This window comes from Delphinus delphis, chromosome 4, assembly GCF_949987515.2.
Source record: "Delphinus delphis chromosome 4, mDelDel1.2, whole genome shotgun sequence".
NCBI classification, from domain to species: Eukaryota; Metazoa; Chordata; class Mammalia; order Artiodactyla; family Delphinidae; genus Delphinus; species Delphinus delphis.
The window spans coordinates 111,932,689-111,953,828 of NC_082686.1; the positions used below are offsets into that span (position 1 = coordinate 111,932,689).

At 54.5% G+C, this 21,140-nt stretch overlaps 1 protein-coding gene across 4 annotated transcripts in view; it reads right to left on the minus strand.

The window, feature by feature from the left end:
- Positions 1-8,009, minus strand: part of KY (kyphoscoliosis peptidase) — a 45,698-nt gene extending 37,689 nt beyond the window's left edge. For 2 of the 4 annotated variants that reach the window (XM_060010039.1, XM_060010036.1), the window contains exons 1-3: positions 7,874-8,009; positions 4,534-4,596; positions 877-939 (exon numbers count right to left, since the gene is read on the minus strand). In XM_060010039.1, coding sequence (XP_059866022.1) covers positions 877-939; positions 4,534-4,596; positions 7,874-8,009 — 262 coding nt within the window. The remainder of the gene's footprint in view (positions 1-876; positions 940-4,533; positions 4,597-7,873) is intronic. The other 2 variants (XM_060010038.1, XM_060010037.1) reach the window with 1 other exon arrangement.
- Positions 8,010-21,140: the final 13,131 nt, after the last annotated feature.

Here is a 21,140-nt window from a genome sequence, read left to right on the forward strand (position 1 = left end):
GGAGGTCTCTAACCTGGCCTCTCCTCCAGCTGTAGCTGTGGAGCCATCCCATCTCTACCCCGCCGTGCTCTCAGATCCAGTCACCTGCAGAGTCCGCACGGGGCTGCCCTTGCCTGCCCTCCCTGAGCCCCCAGGACCCGTCCTGGCAAAGTGAGGATTCTTGAGGAAGGGCTCTCTCACTCCCCATTGCTGAGTTAAACTTGTCCCTGGGTGGAAGGGCCTGGAAGGCTCAGCCTCAGGAGGAGAGGCCAGGGAACCGCTGTGCCTCAGTGGGAGGGAAGGCTTGCACACGGCGAGCCAGTAGGGGGAGGCCAGTTTCTACGAGAAGCAGAGCTGTGAGAAGTGTAACAGCTGAGGCCTGGTGGTGGTTGGGGGGTGGGTGGGGCCGGCGGGGCAGGGAGGGGGTCAGGCGGCTCCCGCTCTGACTCTTGCTGGCCATGTGATCTTGGACGAAAGAAAACCTTTCTAAGCCTCAGCTCACTCATCTGCGAGATGAAGATAGTAAGAGCACTGATCAAATACGACTGTTGTGAGGCATAACCCACACGAGAATGACCATGTACGTGGTCTGGCAGGGTGCCTGCCATGAAGCTGGCACTCAGCAAATGTGAGGTACAGTGATGACAACCAGGGGGATGATGATGACAGCAGTGCATGCTGGAGCCCGAGGACTTGACTTCTCTGTTCCACGACACATGCAGCCTCTCACTGTTTTCCATGGCATGTGGGAGAGGAGAAGGGTGCTCCAGCATCCCCAGGACAGAGAGGCCCCTGCTCCCCACGGTCTGGGCTCTGCACCTGCTGTCTCTGGCCAGAACAGTGGATCCGGGCACACAGGAGCTGGGGGAGAGGTCACAGGCAGTGGCGGAACCTTACCTTGGTTGTCGTAGGAGGTGATGACCTGGGTCTGCTGGGCGTGCTGCTTCTCCACCAGGTTTCCTATTTAAGGAAGACAGAGGGAACTGCAGTGACCACTGGGCCCACGGTGGGGTGGATTTTTCCCCAGGCAGAGGAGAGAGCTGCCAGGCGTGGTCTAAACACGTGTGAATCAGCAGAGTCACACACCTGAACACAGGCAAGTGACCGGGAGCCCGTGTACGCACAGCCTCACGCTCTCGGCAGGTGCCGGCAGAGGCTGGGTTTTTCTAGAGAAGCTGGGGACGCCTCCCGTGGGCTAAGTGACCACAGCTCCTGACTTTGCTGCAGCCGGGCCCAGTTCCCAAGGTGCAGAGGGTTGCCCCGCTGATCTCCACACCTTTCTTTGGAATAGCCAGGGAGGCTCCTATCCTGATTACAGGCCTGAAGCTTCGACTGGTTAACTTTGCCAAAGACCCCACAGCCAGGTGAGACGCGGGACTTGAACCCAAGTCTCCAGCCTCCTGCCTCCCTCTGAGAGGAATGGGGGTGTGTGGGTACCCTGCCGCCTACTGTAGCCTAGGAGCTGGGGTGCTTGCAGTTTTGTTGTTTCACAGACATTTGCAGGGCACCTGTTCTGCAGGGTGAATGCTCTCCATGCACTGGCGATATTCATGTCCCGGGACACAGAGCTGTCCTCAGAGCCTAGTGGAGCCAGGCTGCTGTGGAGAGATGCTCAGCTGCTGCCATAGGCCATGGAGGGGTGGGGGAAGGGCCACTACCACCCTGGCCTGCCATCTTCTCCCCTGGTCTCCCACTGGGCTGCAGAAAGGCTGTTGGGCCTGTCACTGGAAGTGACCACTGGCACCTGTGCCTGGACCTGGTGCAAGCACTCAGGGGCACTGGCCTGACCTGGTTCCATTCATACGACATCCCTTGTGTACCCAACCAGATCTGTCACTCAGAGTTTCCCATGCCTGGGCTCAGGCAGAAGCCAGTCAGGGTGGATGGGTGGGTGGGTCACTGAGCTGGGCTGGACGTGCGATCCTCCTGGCTGGGAAGCACATCCTCTCCAGCCTTCTCTATAAGCAGGCCTAGCCAGGACCCTTAGCCCCCACCGGGCTGAGGTCGGTTGGTTGGCCAAGGGCCAGGACCGCTGTGTGTGCCAACCCAGGGTGATGCAGTATGCTGGGTTGGAGCTCCAGGCCAGACCCAGGCGAGGACAGGGCAGCTGCCTCCTGCGGGCACAGCTGGCCGCATCCCTGCTCTGCTGGCTGATGGAAGAAATAGGATCTGGGAAGGGAATCCTCAAGGAGGATGATTGGCTGGCATAGCTGCTGTGGGCTATTTATAGTCAGGGTTGCACAGTTGGTTTCCCTGTAGCTGTGGGGCGTTAGTCCCTGTGCTGCTAGGCAGACTTCGGCCAGGACCAAGGAAAGCAGCCAATCACAGCAGGGGAAGCCCGTTGCCGGGCAAGCTGGTGGCTCAGCCCAAACACCTGCTGCTTGGAAAAGTTTGGAGTACTCGGGCTCCCCCCACCCTGCCAACGCCCCAGCCCAAGGAGTGCACAGTGCAGAAAGAGGGGGGACATGTGCCTTTTTGGACCAACCCCACGTTCAGCCACATTTGTGCACACTCCACCAAGCACAAGCCATCAGCTGCTTCCTTCTCAGATGAAAGCCATCCAGTTACCAGGGCTGGGTGCCTTGGGCACCAGCAAGGCAAGCATGTACCCAGGACCTCACCATCAGAAAACACAGAAAGAAGCTGGAATTTTAACCTCTGCACGGATGCAAGCATGCCACTCGAAAAAATAAATAAAATTTGACTTAGTAAATTTTAAATTGCGTTATGTTGGTGGAGTGGTGGAACCATCATCTTTCCCAGGCTCAAGGCCTCTGTGCGGCCTCTCTCCAGCCCTGCACTTACCTGAAACTCTCAGTTCTTGGGTGGTATTGCAAGAACTATAATCATTCTCTTTATCGGCTGGTACATTGTACTAAGACCCACTTCATGTCTTAAGGAAGAGTCTTGTAAGAGTTATCACGTCTCCTTGTGTTTTGTTATATTTTTCCACTAAACTTCCCCCAAACCAGGAACCCCGAAGATGGTAAAAAGAGGATGAATTCAGTATATTTCAATCCTCTCCTGAGGACTGATAACATTAATAACATGCCCGAGAAGCCATAAGATGAATTTCCAACAACTCAGGCAAAGTAAGAGCTGCAACAAACACAGACGCAGTGTCTCTTTCCTCCCACGTGGCCCGCCTGCCCTCCACCCACCCGCACACTGGCCGAGCACGCCTCCCTGCACGGGCTGCTATGTGCTTCTGTGGGTGTCAGGTGTCTGGAGGTCTGATTCTTACTGTAATTCTCAAAAGCCCACAGCACAGTTTCGCTAACCTTGGCGTCTGCTTAGGTAGAGCTGGAACTGGTGCGTCTACCATCTGATGGCCCCGTATCAAGGTTTAGGAAGCCATCCCACCCATGCATGCCCATCAGCCAGGACTCAGAGGGTGGTCCCTGGTGGGGGGGGTGTCTTGAGGATAAGTTATCTCCATGCACAGTGCAGGGGACACAGGCAAGCTCTTCACCTCCAGGGTGCTGAGACTCGGCTGTGGTGAATGGCATTACGATGCAATCATTCTAACATGGCCCCAGGAGGGCAGGCACTCCCGACTGTCACATTCACTGTTCCATCTCCAACAATTAGAACCCTTCCCGGCACAAAGTAATCACTGTCGACCTTTACTGAGGGAATGAATGCATGAACTTACTTTTAGAATTTCATCCTCCCCTTTTGTTACTGTCAGAAGGATGGCAGAGCATAGGTGCTCTGTTTTGTTCAATTGGGGTCCTGTTTCCCCATTTGTGGAGGGTCATGGGGGCGTGGATCCCTTCCTACTGGCATTTGATGAGTCAGTCATCCGATCCTGGGGCTCACACAGTCGGAATCTGACTGAATCCCCTACTGGGGCTCAGGGAATGGAGGTCTGATTCTTACTGGAATTCTCACATGCCCACAGTGCAGTTCCACAGTGTTTGTTCCTGGAGGCCGGGCTTACAAACCTCACAATAAGGGCACAGAATAAGGCCCAGTATAACGGTTCATGCATGGCCTGGTCAGAGAAATTCTGGGCCTGCAGGGGGAAAGACACCTGGCACCATAAAGAGGCTTGGGAAGCTGATTTCTTCAGATCTTATTGTATTCTGGATCCCAGGCCAGGAGCCACAGAACCCTTGAGTGGCATCTCCCGAGGCAGGCTGCTCTCTTCTCTGTTCAGAAATATTTTCAAAAGGTGGGTTCCCCAAGATGCATGGGATGCATGACCTGGGAAGCCCCACCTCCCATGGGAACACACCCAAACCCACCATCCCATATGATGCCAAGTTCTTTATAGCTCAGTCAGCGAACAAGTGGGTGCTCAGGGTTATAGCATCGCTCCGCCTGCCTCCCCGCACACCCTCCAGGAAATTGGTGGACCTGTTGCCAAGGAAAATTTTCCAGGGTCACAGTGCCCCCAGAGGCCTGGCTGCATCACAAGCAGCCACTGTCTGAGTGGCTAGATGTCTAGACTAGTCCTCAAGCAAGTGAAACCCAATGCTTCCAGGCATTTTTCAGTATGTTGAATTCCAGAGATCGAAAAGAAAACAAAATGAAAATGAGAGAATTTACCATGTAGGTCATTTCTTTCTAATTTCTGCCATCTCCGGATTCCGTTTCCAACACCTTGAAGCCCTGTGAAGTAACAAGGACTGGCGTGAGGCTCTCTGCGGTGGGGAGACTCAGGTCAAGTGTGTGATGCACCAGTTGCAAACTGATCTGGGCTAAAGCGGGGCTGGTGGAGCTTGGCTCTCCCGGGATCCGAGGGAGGCTGCCCACGAATGAAGTGCACTTGAAGAAATGAATGCAAACCTCCACGTTCAAAACATTAAAAAAATATTACCACGGTAGTTTCCAAGGGTGACGGGTTGGTTATCAGGATCATTCAGGGAGAATTTTCACAATAGAGGTGCCCCTTTGTCACTCCCACATTTCCACTGCATAAATATGGAAGCATTATTGTGAAGACATTTGCCATTCATTTTTCCTGCCTACTTCTGTACGTGGTGAATCTCCCACTTTTAGAGTCTTGATGTGGGTGGCGGGTGGGCAAAGACGGAAACTGATGGATCCTTATGGGAACTGAACGTGATGGTTGCCTGCTCTCCCAGCCTCCCTTGCAGCTAGAGCATGGACCTGTGTGGCCAAGGCATCCACTGATATGAACCTGTGTCCCATTCTGTCTTGGGACCTAGTGAGGCAACAGGGAAGCGAATGGAACCGCTCTCTCTCTCTCTCTCTCTGTCTCTCTCTCTCTGGTGGTGGCTGGAAGTGATGGCTGCAAGGTCGAGTTCCTGGCACAGAACTGGCAAACGTTCTGGCAGTGCAAGCTGCTGCAATAATTTCAAGTTCCTGGCGCAGAAGGAGCGTCTAGGGCTCCTTGGTGGCAGCGGAGGCTTCCTCACCAAACCAGCCATTCCGCACAGCTTATGGTCGCGTTCCTGGAAGCTCAGCCTCCAGTCTGGGTCTCCAACCCTTTGCACCACTCTGAGCGCCCCCAGGCCTTTCTTGACACCCTTCTTTTCCGCAGAGCCCTCCATAGTCAGTGTCTGGGCCTGACCACTCAGAACCTTCACCGACACTTGGGGAGTGGAATGCACACATCCCATCCACTTTGGGGATAAAACCTAAGGCGTTGAAGCTTTTTCAGACCTGGTGTGGCAGCTTTAGGCTACCTCCTCCATGGCCAGGGGAATATACAATAGGAGTTGAGGGCTTCTAGGCATGTTTTGGAGAAGTGCGGCTCTAAGGAAACTGCTGGGGAAATGCTAGGGCCCTGCAAGAAAGGGGAGGGAGTATCTGCTGACTTGCAGCCCAAATTCCCAGTGCACACGCTCCCTGCCCCCTTGTCCCTCTGACTCTTTTCTGCCACAGGGACACAACAGAAAGCCACCTGGTCACACCCTTACTCAGTCCTCTGCATGTGAGAGTAACCAAGCTTTGCTCTTTTCTCAAAGCAGAGCTCAGGCCCTCCTTTGCAGAGCCGGGGAAGATTCCCTGTGCAGCCGGGGGCCTGGAGCGGGGAGGAGACTGGAGGAGACGCCTGGAAGTGGGGGAGGGGTGGGTTTTGGATCTCTGTGCACTAACAGGAGGCCTTGGAACAAGCTGGTCTTGTCCAGCATTTCCCCTCCTTAGCTTGTCCCAAGGAGTGGGCCCGCAGGCTGGCTTAGCCAGCGGTCTCCTGGACATTACTGCTGCCCAGCGGGCCTTGGAGGTCATGCATGCTCCCTCTTCCCTGCTCTGGTGCAGAGCTGTCTGATCATCAGTAAGTCACACGGGTCTCTCCGCTGCCATAGCGCCTGGGAGAAATGTCTGTCAGGAAAATATTTGGAGAAAAATTTCAGCAGAGAGGGCTCAGCAAACAGCGGTCTTCTTTCCCTGAGTCATGGTCATGAGTGTGAAGTGCATTGGTCTGGCCTCATGTAGGCTTTATGCCGGGTGCTGGACACTTCTCTGAGCAGCCCCGATCTCTGGCATCTCTGAGCCTTCTCTGTGTTCTCTGCCCTCTCTTTCTAGTGTCAGAGCCTTTCGGAGAGATGTGATCAGGAGAGAGGGAGGAGGGGACTCATGCGCTAACCTGGAGCTGCACCTCGTGGGGGACCTCTGGCCTTCCGGACCGCAGTCCGTGCAGTAGGGGTAGCCACATTTCTATCAAGGAAGGCCAACGGCCTCTGCCAATTTCCTCATTACAAATACCCCTGCGCGGGCCATCTCCCCTTCTCCCAGGGGCAGCTCTGAGAACTAAAGAACCATCTAACCCAAATAACTCCTGGGCCCCAAATCCCTTGGGAGACTGGGGCACCTGCCAACATTCTCAGCTCTCCAGAATCTCCATTCTTTCCCCTGTCTGCCTCCCCAGGAGGTCACCAGGAGCTATGGGGCAGCTGCAGCTTGTGGGGCTGGTGGGGGGCAAAGCCACCCACGGCACCGTTGCTTCAGCAGGGTAGGTGGAAGGTGCATGTTCAATGTGCATAGGGGCTGTGGGGACAGAAGAACTGGGGACCACCTTCAAGGAGCTCTGGAGCTGGAAGGGAGACAGGAGGCAGGTCATTTTACCTTGAGGGCTGTGAAGCTTTGCTCCCAAAAAACCAGGACACAGTGCGTCTAGTGCGCCCTCACACCAGCCTCCTCAAGGGCTCCTGAGGGCTTCCTCAGGGACTCGGGACCAGGGGGTTCCCAGATGTATGAGGGGCTGATTTAACCGCCATTGTTCTCCATCTCTACTCTCTTCACGTTGTGTCCTGTTCTCTGGAGAGTACAGAGGCCAGAGCCCTGCTTTCCACAATCACTCTATGAAAAGTCGCTTTATTTTACCAGTCTACTCTTCCCCAGAAAGTCTGTAGGACAAGTAGAATCAACAGAGAAGCCTAAGTGGGGAGAGCAGATTTCAAGTCTAAGCCTACCCAAGCTTGTGTGCCTTCTACACCTGGCATGCCTTCTGCTGTAGGAGGCTGGGAGAGGGCTCAAGAAAGGGGACAGTGAGGCCATGAACTGTGCAAGGACACCAAGGGAGGGTCCCACCTCAAAGCTGACTCAGCACACGAATCCCCCTGGGTCCCCTGTGCCCTGCAATGCGGCCTCGGGCACGCAGGAGTCAGGCCCGAGGTCCCTTTCCTCCAGGGCATCTTCCAACCTGATCTGCACCCTTCAAAGAGTGACCAGGAGGAAACCTGCTCCCGGGGGTGACGGAAGCACGGCAGGCCTGCACGGGGTGTCAACTGGGGCAATCGCGGAGCTGCGCGTTGCCACGGGATGCCAGAGGCGCAGCGCGGAGGCGCAGCCAGCCTTGGGGAGCGGGTCGGCCTCGGGGACCCCTTTCGGGGGGGCGCGTAGCGCGCTCCCCCAACAGGCGGGCCCTGGGGTGAGGAGGTCCAGGGGCTGGAGGCCGGGGCCCTGCCTGGGGGCGCATTACCTCCTCTGCGCTGCGGAGGCGCGCCCGGGTCCGCCTGGCGGTCAGAGTGCGCGCCCTGTGCGGCGTGCCGCTTCTCCGAGTGCACGATCAGCAGCATGTCGATGGATACGGCGTTGCTGTCCTTCTTCAGCTCCATGGTGCAGCCAGCTCCGGCCCGTGCGCGGCGGCCGCTCGCGAGGCTGCCTGAGCTGCAAATGGCTCGTATGCGCCGCTGCCCGGCGCGGGAGACGGCGAGGGTGCGGGAGAGGGCGCTCCTCGCCGCCCGGCAGCCGCGCCGCGTTTCGCTGACTCTGCCAAACTCGCCATTAGGGCCCGCCCGGGAGGGCGCTACCCTAATGAAGAGGTTCTAAGTCACCTTTGAAAGGAAATTCCCGTCCGGCCGCTCTCCGGAGCCTCCCTCCCCGCGCCCCGTGTCTCCCGCCCCTGCCGGCCGGGCGCTGCCCCATCCCGCGCTCCCCCGGGCCTTCCTGAGATGGCCAGCAGCAGATCTCCGAAAGCCGCGGCAAATACAGAAATTGTACAGTGCTGTCAACAGGGAGAATCAGTGCAGGGAAAGAGAAACGGCAAGGGGGCCCCAGATTCAATTCCAAAATGTGGAGAAATTGGCCAAGTTTTGGCCTGGGCTCCACTGCCTCCCCGGGTGGGCTTGGAGGTTGACAGCTCCCTTCCTCAGAGGGAGGTGTGTGGGGCGTTGGGGTCAGGACACCCCTCCCCCATTATGGCCCCATCAGAACTTGGAACTTGCCCACCGGGAGTCAGCCTAACAGCCCTGCCTGGTCTGAAGTGAAAGTCTTAACATCTCTGTACCTTCTAGAAGCCTGGCCCTAGCCCGCTGGGGAAGGGGGAGAGGGAGGGGAGGAGGCTGGGTGTAGGGAGCGGCCTGCCTCGGTTGGCAGCCAGGGAGCTGGACCTGAGGGCCCGTCTATTTTTAGTGAGGCCTGGCCTGCCCAGCCAGTGGCAGCAGAGCCTTTGGCTCTGGGACTCAGGAGTGTTTACAGCGCATCTGCTTGGCAGTCCTCGGCACCGCGGGCCTACCGGGCTGGGGTCAGTCCCTTAACTTGAGTTTCCACTGTTAAGAAATACCGTGGGCGTGGAGACCTTTTGCTCTGGGACCCTCCTTGCTGTGGAGTTAGGTGACCCTACCTTGCAGCGTGGCCGCTGAGACCTCCCGCTACCTCTTGGAGGCAGACCGTATGGCACAGGCCTGGGTTCCACACTTGCTACCCCTGTGACCTTGGACAAGCCACTTCCCCTCATTTTGTCACTCGTATCATGGGCATAATGCAGGTCCTGCTGTAACAGTGACATGCATGTGAGGTGCCTGGTGCATTGTAAGTGGTCTTCAAGTGGTACCTGTCATTCTTACCTGATTCTAAGGGCGAGGAAAGGGACAGGTGAAGTGACAAGTCAGTGATGGAGCTGGGGGTCACAAAGCTGAACTCTCAGACTCTGAAGATCTTTCCTCGCTGACTGTGGCTCACAGTTTAGTCGCATGTAAAGACCGCCACCTCATTGTATCACCGCCGCCCCATTGCCCACCAGGCATCCGATGAAAGGAGTGGTCACTGGCTTCCGGCAGTGTTGACTGGAGTCCTGAGAGAGCTGAGTGCAGGACCAGTAAAGATGATGACTTGCAAGGCAGTTTCTTCATGCAGCAAGCCCTGTCCTTCCCTGTCCTGTCTGCATGTGGGCATGTACACACACACACACACACACACACACACGCAGGGCTGGGAGGCTGGCTAAGCCTTGCTCTCTAGATGACTAGGGAAGTAAGAACTATGGATTATTCAATATCTGAAGCTGCTGGGGTCTTGGAGATTGCCCAGGCAGCTCTCTGTTCCTAGCATCACCTCACCACTGGGGCTAAGTCCTTTGAGGGTGCGGATCCCAACAGAAGCTCCTGTGCAGCACCTGAATGGGGCTGCGTGGGGAGGGCAGGGAGCTGAAGCCCCCTCAGCAGACATTTGCGTTCCATCCCCCATGCTTACTCCCCTGCTGGGAGTGTCATTTTAGGAACTCGCTTACCATGGCATACCTTCCATAGCTGCCTTTGGAGGAGGGGATGATGACCTGGGGCAGGGCGGAGGGTGGTGGTGCTAGCCTGAGCTCCAGGAAGATGGTCTGGGACCCCCTGCCTTTCCAGAGTACTTGAAAACAGATCTTTTGGGGCAGGGCTTCTCCCCCACGGCACTATGGACATTTGAGGCCAGAGAGCTCTTTGCTGTAGGGGGACGTCCTGTGCACTGTAGGATATTTAGCAGCACCCCTGGCTTCTACCTAACTAGATGCCAGGAGCACCCACTTCCCAGTTGTGACAACCCAGAACAACTCCAGTTGTTGACGTATGTTTCTTGGGGGACAAAAATGCAGTCAGAACACTGCTTTGGAAAAAACCCGTAAATATAGGGGCCACGTTGCCTTGACTGCTTTGGGAGATGCTGCCGCTCCTTGATCCTGTTGCTGCCCAGAACCTGGACCCACTCTGGGGAGGCTCCCACCCACAGCCCTCAGTCTTTGGGCCTGCCAGAAGCATGAGCAGAAAGAAGAGATGCTTTCCTCACCCCCACCCTCCCCCATCCCCGGCCTCCGGTGACCCATACCCTCATCTAGAGCCTCATCGGTTCCGGGCTGAGAGGGAGACACCACGGGGAAGGTGATGTGGGTGAGGGCATGTGGGTGTATCAGGAAAGGGAAGGGGGAGCAGGACTGAAGACCGAGGCTACGAGGTACCCGTCAGAGGATCTATCCCTCTGCTTAAAATCCCTCTCCAGTTGTTCCTACAACCAGCGGGACAGAGAACAGACACCCAGCCTATGATTCACACCCTAGTCCAGCCTCCTTCTACAGACCCATGTCTTCCTCTTTCGCTGCCAACTCACACACGCTGCAGCCCCAGCCATGCCCACTGCTCCCCGAGCACATCTGGCCTTTCCACTGCCAGGCTTTGCTCGGCACCCCCTAATAGCCCCTCTATCCTGCCACCATCCTGAACAACACGGGATTCAAGGACCTCAGTATTCTGACCCAGCTAATTAATCTACACCCTCGTCTGAGGATCTGACAAGCCAGGGGATATCTCCATGTTAGGGCAGAACTTTAATTATTTTAATCACAATGACTTGGAAATTTCAGGACACCGAGCGACAAAGAGCAGTCATATGTCTGTATTGTCTCCTTTATCCTCTGTCACATCTAATGCCCAGACACATCCAGCTGTCACCCACATTGCTTTCGCCCCTTTGCTTGAAGGGGGGATTTGTCAATTGAGTGGTTCTGAGCCCCGAGCCCACTTTGCTATTTTGGCGGTGGGGGGTGGTTGATGGGAGGAGGCTTGCCCTTGCCAGAAGGGGTTGTGTTCTGACTCACATTATTGTTTTTCCTCAGAAATAGTAGTTCCTCAGGGACCACCAGTCCTAACTCTTACTTCTCTAGAGATTCCAAGGGGCAGGTTTTCCCCTTTTCTATAGAGACCTAATAGGCAAGCCAACCCACGGAAGGCTCTTAGCCGGCAATCTGTAGACACAACGTGCTTTTCTCCATTGGTGCAGTGGGGAAGGGGTGCACAGAGAGGGGGGCGACTCGGGGAAGGGCAGCAGACCGGGTCCCTGCCCCTTAATGCCCTCGCTTCCCCTGAGATGGGCAAACAGTTACACGGGGGACCAGACATCTTTCCCAGAAACCTTTTTCACAACTGTTGTGGGCTTCTCCTGGAGTCATGACCAACCTGGCTTGGCTGGCTTCTACTTCTGAGTCTTTGTTATTGCTTTCACTTCTTCCTGGAAGACTTTTTAGATGTCCCTGGCAAGCACGGTCTAGCCATCCTTCAAGGCCTGACATGAGACCTCACCTCCACCCTGAAGCCTTCCTGGGCACCCTAGTTCCTGCAAGTCCTAGAGAATGCCAGCTCTCTGTGGTGCCTCTCTTTGGATCCATCCCGATAGTTAACAGGACTTGGAAGATTATCCCAACTCTGGTCCCACACTCATCAAATTTACAAAACCTGTCAATTCCCACTGAAGCAGTTATGCCAGGAAGATGTATGCTTCCAGATTCCCTCCTAGCGGGGTGACCTTGGGCAATGTACTTAATTAACCTCTCTGAGCTTCAGTTTCCCTCATCTGTCAAATGGGTGAGGGAGTTGAGATAAAGTGCTTAGCGATAGCTTAGTTAAAGCTATGGTGGTTTCCTGTATTCTGGTCAGACCCCTGTCTGTCCTGGTCTGAGGAGGTTCTCATGGATGTGGTTCCACAGTTGGGGAGGGTGGACAGAAGAAACTGGAGGCATCCTTGAACCCCTCCTGGAGCAGGAAGTTGCCTTCCCTCCTGTGTCACTGTCCTCTGTCGCTGTTCTGCCATTGCAGAGAAACTCGGTGAGCCACAGAATCCACTTCTTGCACAACTGACTTCAGATCTGTGCAGCGGAGTGTGGCTCAGCACAGCTCTTCTTCCCTCCCCCCATCCCCCCCACCTATGCTCTGTGAACACGGTGTGCATTCAATGGGATGTGCCTCTGTATTATCTCCATTTTATGGATGAGAAAACTGAGACTCAGGGACCTAAGGAGACCTATACAAGGTCCCACAGTGTCTCATACATAGCACTGGTGCCCTAACCCTAGACACCATACCCTGTATGACCCCGAAGCTCATGTGCTGAACCACCCCCCACCCCCTGAGACCATCACATGCTTTTGAGATGCCTAGCGTCCCAGCCGAGGGGAAGAACAGCCGTCAGCCTGCAGGGGAGATGCTTTCAATGGTCATAAGGAACACACCTTGAGCCAGGAGCCCAAGACATCTGTTGAGGTTCCTGGGAAAATTCTCTGAGCTCAAGCCCTGAGTTGGGCCTTTGGGGACAGATTTCTTAGGCTCTGTGTCATCTCGGTGGGTGAGAACTGGTGGCAGTGGCAATAGACAAATATTGGTGGTCGGGAACATTCAGCAGCCTTTAGGAGCTGTGAGGGATGGAGAGGGAGGCAGAGTTCTGCCATTTGCAGAATCATTAGGAGGTGTGCTGCAGAGAGGATGGTTAATCTGTAAAGAAGCCTTGCTATTTCTGCTGGGTTTGTCTTGAGGATGCTTCCTGGCACCGGCTGCAACTTGTTCTTGAGACCCTACTGTGGGCAGTGCCATCATGATGAAATGACACAGTAAGCGCTCAGGGAGGCGGTACCTGTCCTCCTAAAGAGGAGGGTCCAGGAAGGCTATGAGGTGGGGCGGACATCCAGACAGTGTCCTTGGTGGTGAATGAGTCGGAAGAGCCCCAGAAGGGTGAGGACTTTCCAGGCTGAGGAACAGCCTGTGGGGGAGAGGGTGGGGGCAGGGAGAGTGCTGGAGGTGAGAGAAAAGATGACACGTTTCAGGAAGTGAAAGCAGGGTGGTCTGGTTGATGCCGCAGTACAGGGAGGAGGGCTCAGAGGGGAGCCCAAGAGCAGCAGGGGGTCAGCATGAGGGGAGGCCTGCAGTGGGTGGGGCTCCTGTTGCCACCCTGAGCCGTGATGGATGTTGTCAGCAGGGAAGGGAGAGCAGGGAATGTTCACGAGGGCGAGGCCTGAGGGTACATACTGTGGGCTGGGCTTCTGGAGAGGCTGCTGGGTAAGGGGATGCTGGTGTGAAAAGATCGTCAGACACCACACTTGGGCTGTGTGATGAAGGGGCGTCTGGGAGTGTGGTGCGAACTGCCCAGGTGAGGTGGGGAGCTGGGCTCAGAGCAGGCAGGAGCACAGGCAGGCGCCAGGCGCTGGTGGAGCAGGCAGGTGACACGAGGGGCCTCCACTCCAGCTGGAGGGCAGACCCAGCTCAACCCTCAGACACAGGTGACCATTCAGGGTGAGGGTGGGACCACCCCCAGCAGGGCTCCCTAGAGGGGTCTGTGAAACAAGCCGTCCTGCCAAACTCATGCTCATTATTGAAATGCAAGCGTTATATAGGGAAGAAAATAAAATCACCCAATCTCATCATCCAGGGATAATCACTTTTAAACATTTTGTTGTTTAGCATTTCCTTCAACTACAACATATAATTATTACAACATATATAATAAATGTGTGTGCGTATATACATATATACACACATATATATGTGTATATACTTATTTAAAAAATAAAACTGGGATCACATCATATAGAGCTTGGTCTCGTGATTTTTTTAGTCTCAACACAGGTAGTGACTAGTTTACTGAAAGGTATTCAAAACCTAATTTAAAAGGCTGCTTCATCACCCACTATACCGATGTACCTCAATCCATTTTTCTATTTTCTTGTTGTTGAACTTTTAGTTTGTTTTGCATTTTCCACTTTTATAAATAATATGTTGATAAATATCTGTGTGCTTATACCTTTGACCACATTTCTGATTATTTCTTTAGAAGTAGATTCCAGGTAGTGGAATTACTTGAGTCAAAGGTTATGACTATTTTAAGGCTTGAGATAGATATAATGTCCAATCACTTTCCAGAGAAATCGATATAATGTCCAATCACTTTCCAGAGAAATGATGCCTGTTTACAATCTCACTAGCTGTGTACGTCCGACTCCCTGTAGACCGTCACAAGTAATGAATACTGTCATTGTGTGAACCTTTGTCATAATATAATTGATACATGGTAACTCTTTCTAATTTTCATTTTAAACTTACCACTGAGATTGAACAATATTTTTTACATAAATTTACGTGTGTGGGTGTGTGTGTGTTAAATCATTAAACTTTAAATAGTTTGAATCCTTAGTTCCTTTTTCCTACTGGAATGGCACAAACATTTAAATATCAGTTTGAAAAATGAATACTCTTCCAAACTACCTAGAGCTTTCCTATTTCATAGCAAAGTCTATGGTGAGGTCATGGCCACGCTGGGATCACGTTAAGGTCTTTGAGGACCAACTCATGGTCTTCCTCATTCCTGAGTCCCCCTTCCTGTGCCTCCTATGTGTCTCGCACACAAGAGGTGCTCGATAAATGTTTGAATCAAATGGGGTGGAATGAGTGTTCCCAGCCAGCAAGACCTCTCCCTTTAGCTGAGAGAGGTACCAGCCGTCCAGAGACTGGTAGCACTTGCTCTTCTATGTCTCCCTCGGACCTTCAGGGGATAGAGGAGAAGAAGGTAAAATGAGGACAAGCAGCTCTAAAAGTGCCTCCCCCGCTCCTGGCAGAACCATCTGGAGCACGGATCTGGGGAGAGTTTGGTTCTGACAGTGTTGTTCAGTCCCACGCAGCCGCCCCACCTCACCGCAGCCGGGAGCCAGAGCTGTGACATTTCTGTTAAACACGGTTTCCGTTCTCAACCTTTCTGGTATGTCCCTCCCCGATGGCCCGTCAGCCGTTCCCTGTCAGTATTTCTGTCCATGACACCCTCATCACCAGTCCCTATTTTTCTGTCCATGGCTCATTCCGACCCCCTTTCTTGCATATAATGAGATGCACCTGTGGGAAGAACCACATCCAAGTTCCAGGTAGTTTAAATTTTGGAGTCTTTATACTCGCTGGCGTTCTTGGCCTTTTCCTGTGGATGGATATGATGAAAATCAATTTGTCTTTCATCATCACTTCCAAAATATCTCAGGCCATGCCAAGAGAGGTATCCAGTGGCACATGAAAGCCCATGGAGAGATTACCCCTTCAGCTTCACCAAGTGTTTATTGCCGAGCTATTGAAATGTCCCTTACATGTTCCTCGATCTGCTTCTCTCTCTGATGGAAGCAAGGCGTCCTCACACCTACTTCCTGCTTCAAAGTTCGTCCACCTGCCGTCACCTACTTCTGTGCAGAATTCTGCATTTTTACTTCCATGAACTCATGTCGTCCTCGCTCTAACCCAAGGCTGGGCTGATGCCTTTTGTCTGTTTTATTGGCAGAGAAACAAGGAGCAAGAAATCTGTTCACACGGTTTCACCAGTGTACCAACTCTGGCTTCTAGATGGGCCCAGTGCTCACACACTTGCCGTCCTGCGTGTTTTAATAGAAAGGGCACAGATGTCTTTTCCGGGAGCAGGCTAAGACTTGGATGGGCCACTTGTGGGGCCCAGAGCTGTGCTCCTGGTCACGCGTGTCCCCTGGGGAAGAGCCCTCGTGCCTCATGGTGGGAGGCTGTCTGACGGGGTGGTGAGGAGACTCCCAGAAAATGACTTTGGAGTATCTGAACAAAAACACACATGAAGGGTTTCCCTGGTGGCGCAGTGGTTGAGAGTCTGCCTGCCAATGCAGGGGACACGGGTTCGAGCCCTGGTCTGGGAAGATCCCACATACCGCGGAGCAACTGGGCCCATGAGCCACAACTACAGAGCCTGCGCGTCTGGAGCCTGTGCTCTGCAACAAGAGAGGCTGCGATAGTGAGGGGCCCGCGCACCGCGATGAAGAGCGGCCCCCGCTTGCCACAACTAGAGAAAGCCCTCGCACAGAAATGAAGACCCAACACAGCCAAAAATAAATAATAAATAAGTTTTAAAACACACACACACACACACACACACACACACACACACACACACATGAAGTCAGAACAGCCTTTTGATCATTACTGGGGATCCCTGGGGACTGTCGGGAGGAAGCTGGTGCCCATCTGCCCCAAGCGGGACAGGCCCAGTGGCCTAGATCCCAGGGGGCACAAGGGAGCCGGTTTTCAGTGTCAGTGTGGGCTCCAGCCCTTCCTGTTCCTGGGCAGAGCCTCCAATAGGAGACATGGATATTTTTAGTCTCACATGTGCAGGCACAGGACAAGGCGAGCTGGAAGGGAACAGCTAATAAACCATGGTCCTTATTAAGTTGGGAAGGATGAAATGAGGGGAGGGTGGGGAGCCCAGTGGAACTTTTTTGCACATGCCTCATTTTCAGAGAACTCTCCATAATTCACAGAGAAAGATTGAGGTCAGGGCGATCATGCATATCCCTAGTTACAGAAGCCTGAAAGTGGAGCAGGCTCACATCCTGCAGCCTGCTGGTCCCCTCCCCACGGACTCACTCTACCCCCTGGTGAGCAGGTGGGATGGATGTTCAGCTTTGGGGCTTGGCTATCAAGGCTCTCGTGGTGGCAGGGTCTTCAAAAGGACCCGATTAGAACCCATGCCCAACAGGATCCTCGCAGCCTCAGGGGATAGTTGAGTGGTATCAACTATTATCGTGATTTCACAGGATTTGGAAATGGAGGTTCAGAGACATGCAGGCACTTGGATAAGGCCACACAGTTGGGAAGTGGTAGAGCTGGGATTGAAACTCAGTGTCCTAGATCAAGTTTTACTGTTGTTTACCAATACATTCCACTTTTCCCCAAATGATAGTCAGTCGTGTGTAAGACTCATTATCTGTTTTATAAACCATAAAACTTTTTTTTTCTATGCCAACTCTTTGTCAGGAACTCTATCATTGGAATGAGGCAGTGATCAGTGACAAGGATACAGTTGTTGCTCTCAAGAGCTCTGGTCTTGTTGAGGGTAACATAGACCCATCCCCCTCATTCACCCACTCCTCCATCCCCATCCCATTAACAATTCCTTCATTCCATCTAGAACCAGACACTGCGTTCCAGGCCTTGAGTCTGGTGTGGTGGGCACACAGAGATGAATGAGGCTCTCTCTTGTAGTGGACCTAGAAAACAGTGTGCAGATCCACGTGTGAAGGAAACAGTGGAATTTAAGAGGATCCTGAGAGGAGCGACAGAAAGAATATTGCTGCAGGACAAACAGAAGAGAGGGGGCTGAAGGAGATCAATTAAGGTCCCTAGCTTCTGCTTTGGGGGGAAGATGAAAGAAAGAAAGAAAGAGAGAGAGAGGGAGGGAGGGAGGGAGGGAGAGGGAGGGACGGAGGGAGAAAAGAAGGAAGGAAGGAAGGAAGGAAGGAAGAGGGAGGGAGGGGGTAGGGAGGGAGGAAGGAAGGAAATATGCGTTGAATATCCACTGCATGCGAGACCCTGTGCTAAGTGCTTTCATTCATCTTAATTGTCTCAACAACATGCAGTTTGGAGATGAGGGACAGGGTCTCAGATAGGGCAACTGTTTAACATGAATAAAACCTGAAGAGCAGGGCTGGGTTGAGTATGCTTGCTATCACAAAGCATCAGAGCGAGAGCTTGAAGCGAATCGGTCTAGGACAATTGAAGAGCGTGCTATCTGACAGTTCACTTCGGGACTGTGGTGCCTGAAGTTGTGCCTGTGGACAGGAACCACGAAGTTGATCGGCTCCTGTGGTGCTCAGAAGGAGGTCATGGGGGCACGCACACCTGCTGGAGCTGGATGCCAGGTCGTATCTGTTTGACATGGAATTGGAGCCTCCCTTGGTGATTGCTCCAGATTCAGGGTCCTCCTGGAAGATTCCTGGCCCTGGACCCTCTCTGCAAGGATGTAGGCTCAGGCTAGACCTACTGAACTTCAGCCAGTTCAGTGTCCAGCTTTGCTTTGCTTTTCTGGTTCAAGTCCTCCCCCTGGGGGTAGGGTCTTGTGAGGACCCAATAGAGCCCCAGAGAGGAGAGTTCACCTTTACTTCCCACCTGTTAGGGCTTCAGCCAGGGCTCCATGAGCCCCAGCCCCAGGCGCCTCTGACACCCAGGATGTAGTTTTCTGCTGCTGACACATCATTCCTGGCACTTTCTGGATCCACATACAGTCCTCATTGTTAGATGTCACCAAATAGTTCCCTGACTTTTGTGATGAATCTCTAAGGACGACTGATTGTCAATATATGTCCCCAGGCTGGAGTGTCCCCAAATAGGTAGGTGGTCCAAGCAGCCGAGGACTCTGGTGACAGCTCAAGGCGAAGGGACCCTGTGGTTTCCCAGACGGATGCCTTCCAACAGGTGCAGAGCTGTGGGGTTAGGGAACAGCACGGAGGCTGGGTGGGGATGGCAGTGTTAATCAGAGATTCTAGTATTACAGAGGTCTCATTCAGTTGCGGCCTGCTGCTTCCTACAAACTAGTGGGTCTTCTCCCTGGTGTCAGTCCGTCTGTCTGTTGAGAGACTTCTCGCTGGGCCTTTGCCTGCCTGCCCTGGAGAGCAGGTTTGGGTAAAGGGAATGCAGGTGCCCAGGTATCAGTCCAGGGCCCAGTGGCTCGGGCCCAGCACCCAGGACTGGGAAGGGGCATGGGTGGGGAGAGTGGCTGCTCTGGGTCCAGTTCCCTTGGCTGCCCTTCCCCCCCCCAGCTCTCCCCTCCGCACGGCATGGCCACCTGCCAGCTCAGCTGTCCTTGCGCACCATGGAATCCCTGCCAGGAAGAGGGGGAACATGAGCCGGGCCTTCTCCCACTGCATCCTGCCATCCTGTCCTCCTTCTAGCCAGGAGGGACGGGACGGCTGCTGCAGCAGCGGTGGCCTCCTGAATGCACAAACCCCAGGAAACCAGGCCTTCCCTCCGGAGCCCGCGCATGCGCAGGGCCTGCTCTGGTTTCTGGCACCTGGACACCTGCTGGGCCCGTTCAGTCCAGGAGAGTCTCTCCTGCCTCCCCTTCGTTTCTTCCCTGGGTCTGGGGTGGGGAGCCCTGCTGGGTGCTTTTATTTCCATCTTAAGAAAACCACTTGGGACCTAGGGAGCTCAAAGTCCTGGCGTGGACAAGCAAGTCAGAGCCTCAGTCTCCCCATCTGTAAGCCAGCAGCCATCATGCCTGCCGCCCCGGCTGGAAGACAAAGTGCAGGCTGTGACCCAGCACACGCTGGCGCGGGGTGGTGCCTGTGCACAAGCCGTGCAGGCTGGCCCTGAACCGGGACATGGCTGCTTCCCTCACTGTCAGGAGCGTCTCTGTACATTGCACGGGAGGAGCACCTCTCCATGGGACCCCAGGGACAGCAGGGTGGGGTGCAAGTACTGCATTCGTTGGGTGCTCTGCTGCCGGGGCTGTCTTTTGTTTGTGTTTTCCTAGAGCAGCTGCTTCCTGCACATGACCGGTGCTCCTTTCAGGCAGTTCTGAGTGTGTACGCATGTGTGTAACGAGGCCATTTGGGTCCCCCACTAGTGCTGTGGGACCTTGGAGCAGTCATGTCCCTTCTCTGGGCCTTGCTTTCCTCATCTGGACAATGGGTGTGCTGATTCCTGCCTGACGCAGCTGTTCTGGATTCTGCAGCGGGCCCGCTGCGTGGCACAGTGACCCCCCCATTCAGTGCAGAGGTTTTCTCAGCTGCCTTAGCGTCTGCTCCAGGAAAGAAAGAGGGACCGGGGGGGACACTGCATGGGCAACAAGGGTGTGGGGGGCCCTGGCTTTTCACCAGACACTGACGCTCTCTGCAGACAGAGGCGGGCAGCACTGGCCTCGGGGCAGCAGCACAAGGCCACTTCTGGCCCCCCCCGCAGGTCTGGGAGATATTGGGCAGGGGGCTTTAGGGCATGCCACCCAGCCTGGCTTCTCCCTGTCTCCTGCTAAGGGAGGGGGCCAGAGTGGAGGCCTTGACCTTGCCTCTCAGTGAGAGATGGGGCTGGCCAGTTTCCATGGAGGACCGCGACCTTCGCGTGATGCTCTGGGGAAGAGCTGGGTTCTCCTGGGTTCAAGCCCCAGCCCCCGCCCTCCCCCCCCACCCCCGCCCTCTCCTCGAGGCCGGGCCTCTGGCTCTAGAGCAGCTGTTGCGCAAGCAGAGCTGGGAGCTTGGCCTTGCACAGGGTTACCCGAGGCAGGCTGGGCCCTGGGCTGGGCCAGGCCCTGGATCTCGGTGGTGACAGTGACCTGTTTGTGGCAGGACAGTTTGCACTCCCCAGGTGGTTGCTGAAAAGCCACCAAGGAGGGAGGAGCCTGTGTGATGAGACGGCCTCGGGCCAAGCCTGACAGCCATCTGCTCCACCACCAGCCTGCAGGCCTCCAGGGAGCGATGGGGCAGGGGAAGAAACAGAGGGAGAAGCAGAGGACAGAGAGGGACAGAGACCAGACACAGAGAGACAAAGAGACAGAGACAGAGGGACAGAGACAGAGAGAAACACTGAGAGACACAGAAACAAAGAGAGACAAAGAGACACTCAGAGACAAAGCGACAGAGAGAGGAAGGAGCCACAGAAAGGCAGAGAGACACTTAAGAGGGAAGGTACTCTGAGAGAAAGAGGCAGACAGAGGACGAGAGAAATGGAGGACAGATACAGAGACTAGGGAAGAGAAATAGGACAGAGAGAGAGACAAAGAGACACAGAAAGAGAACAATAGGAACAGAAGAACCAAGAGAGTGATGGAGGGACTTGGGGGGAGGGTGGTGGGGCGGAGAAGGGGGCAGGGGATAGAGACAGAGACAAGGAGGAACTAGAGAGACACAGGGAATCAGAGAGACAGGGGAAGACAGACATGGAGAGAGACAGAGAGACAAAGAAATGTCT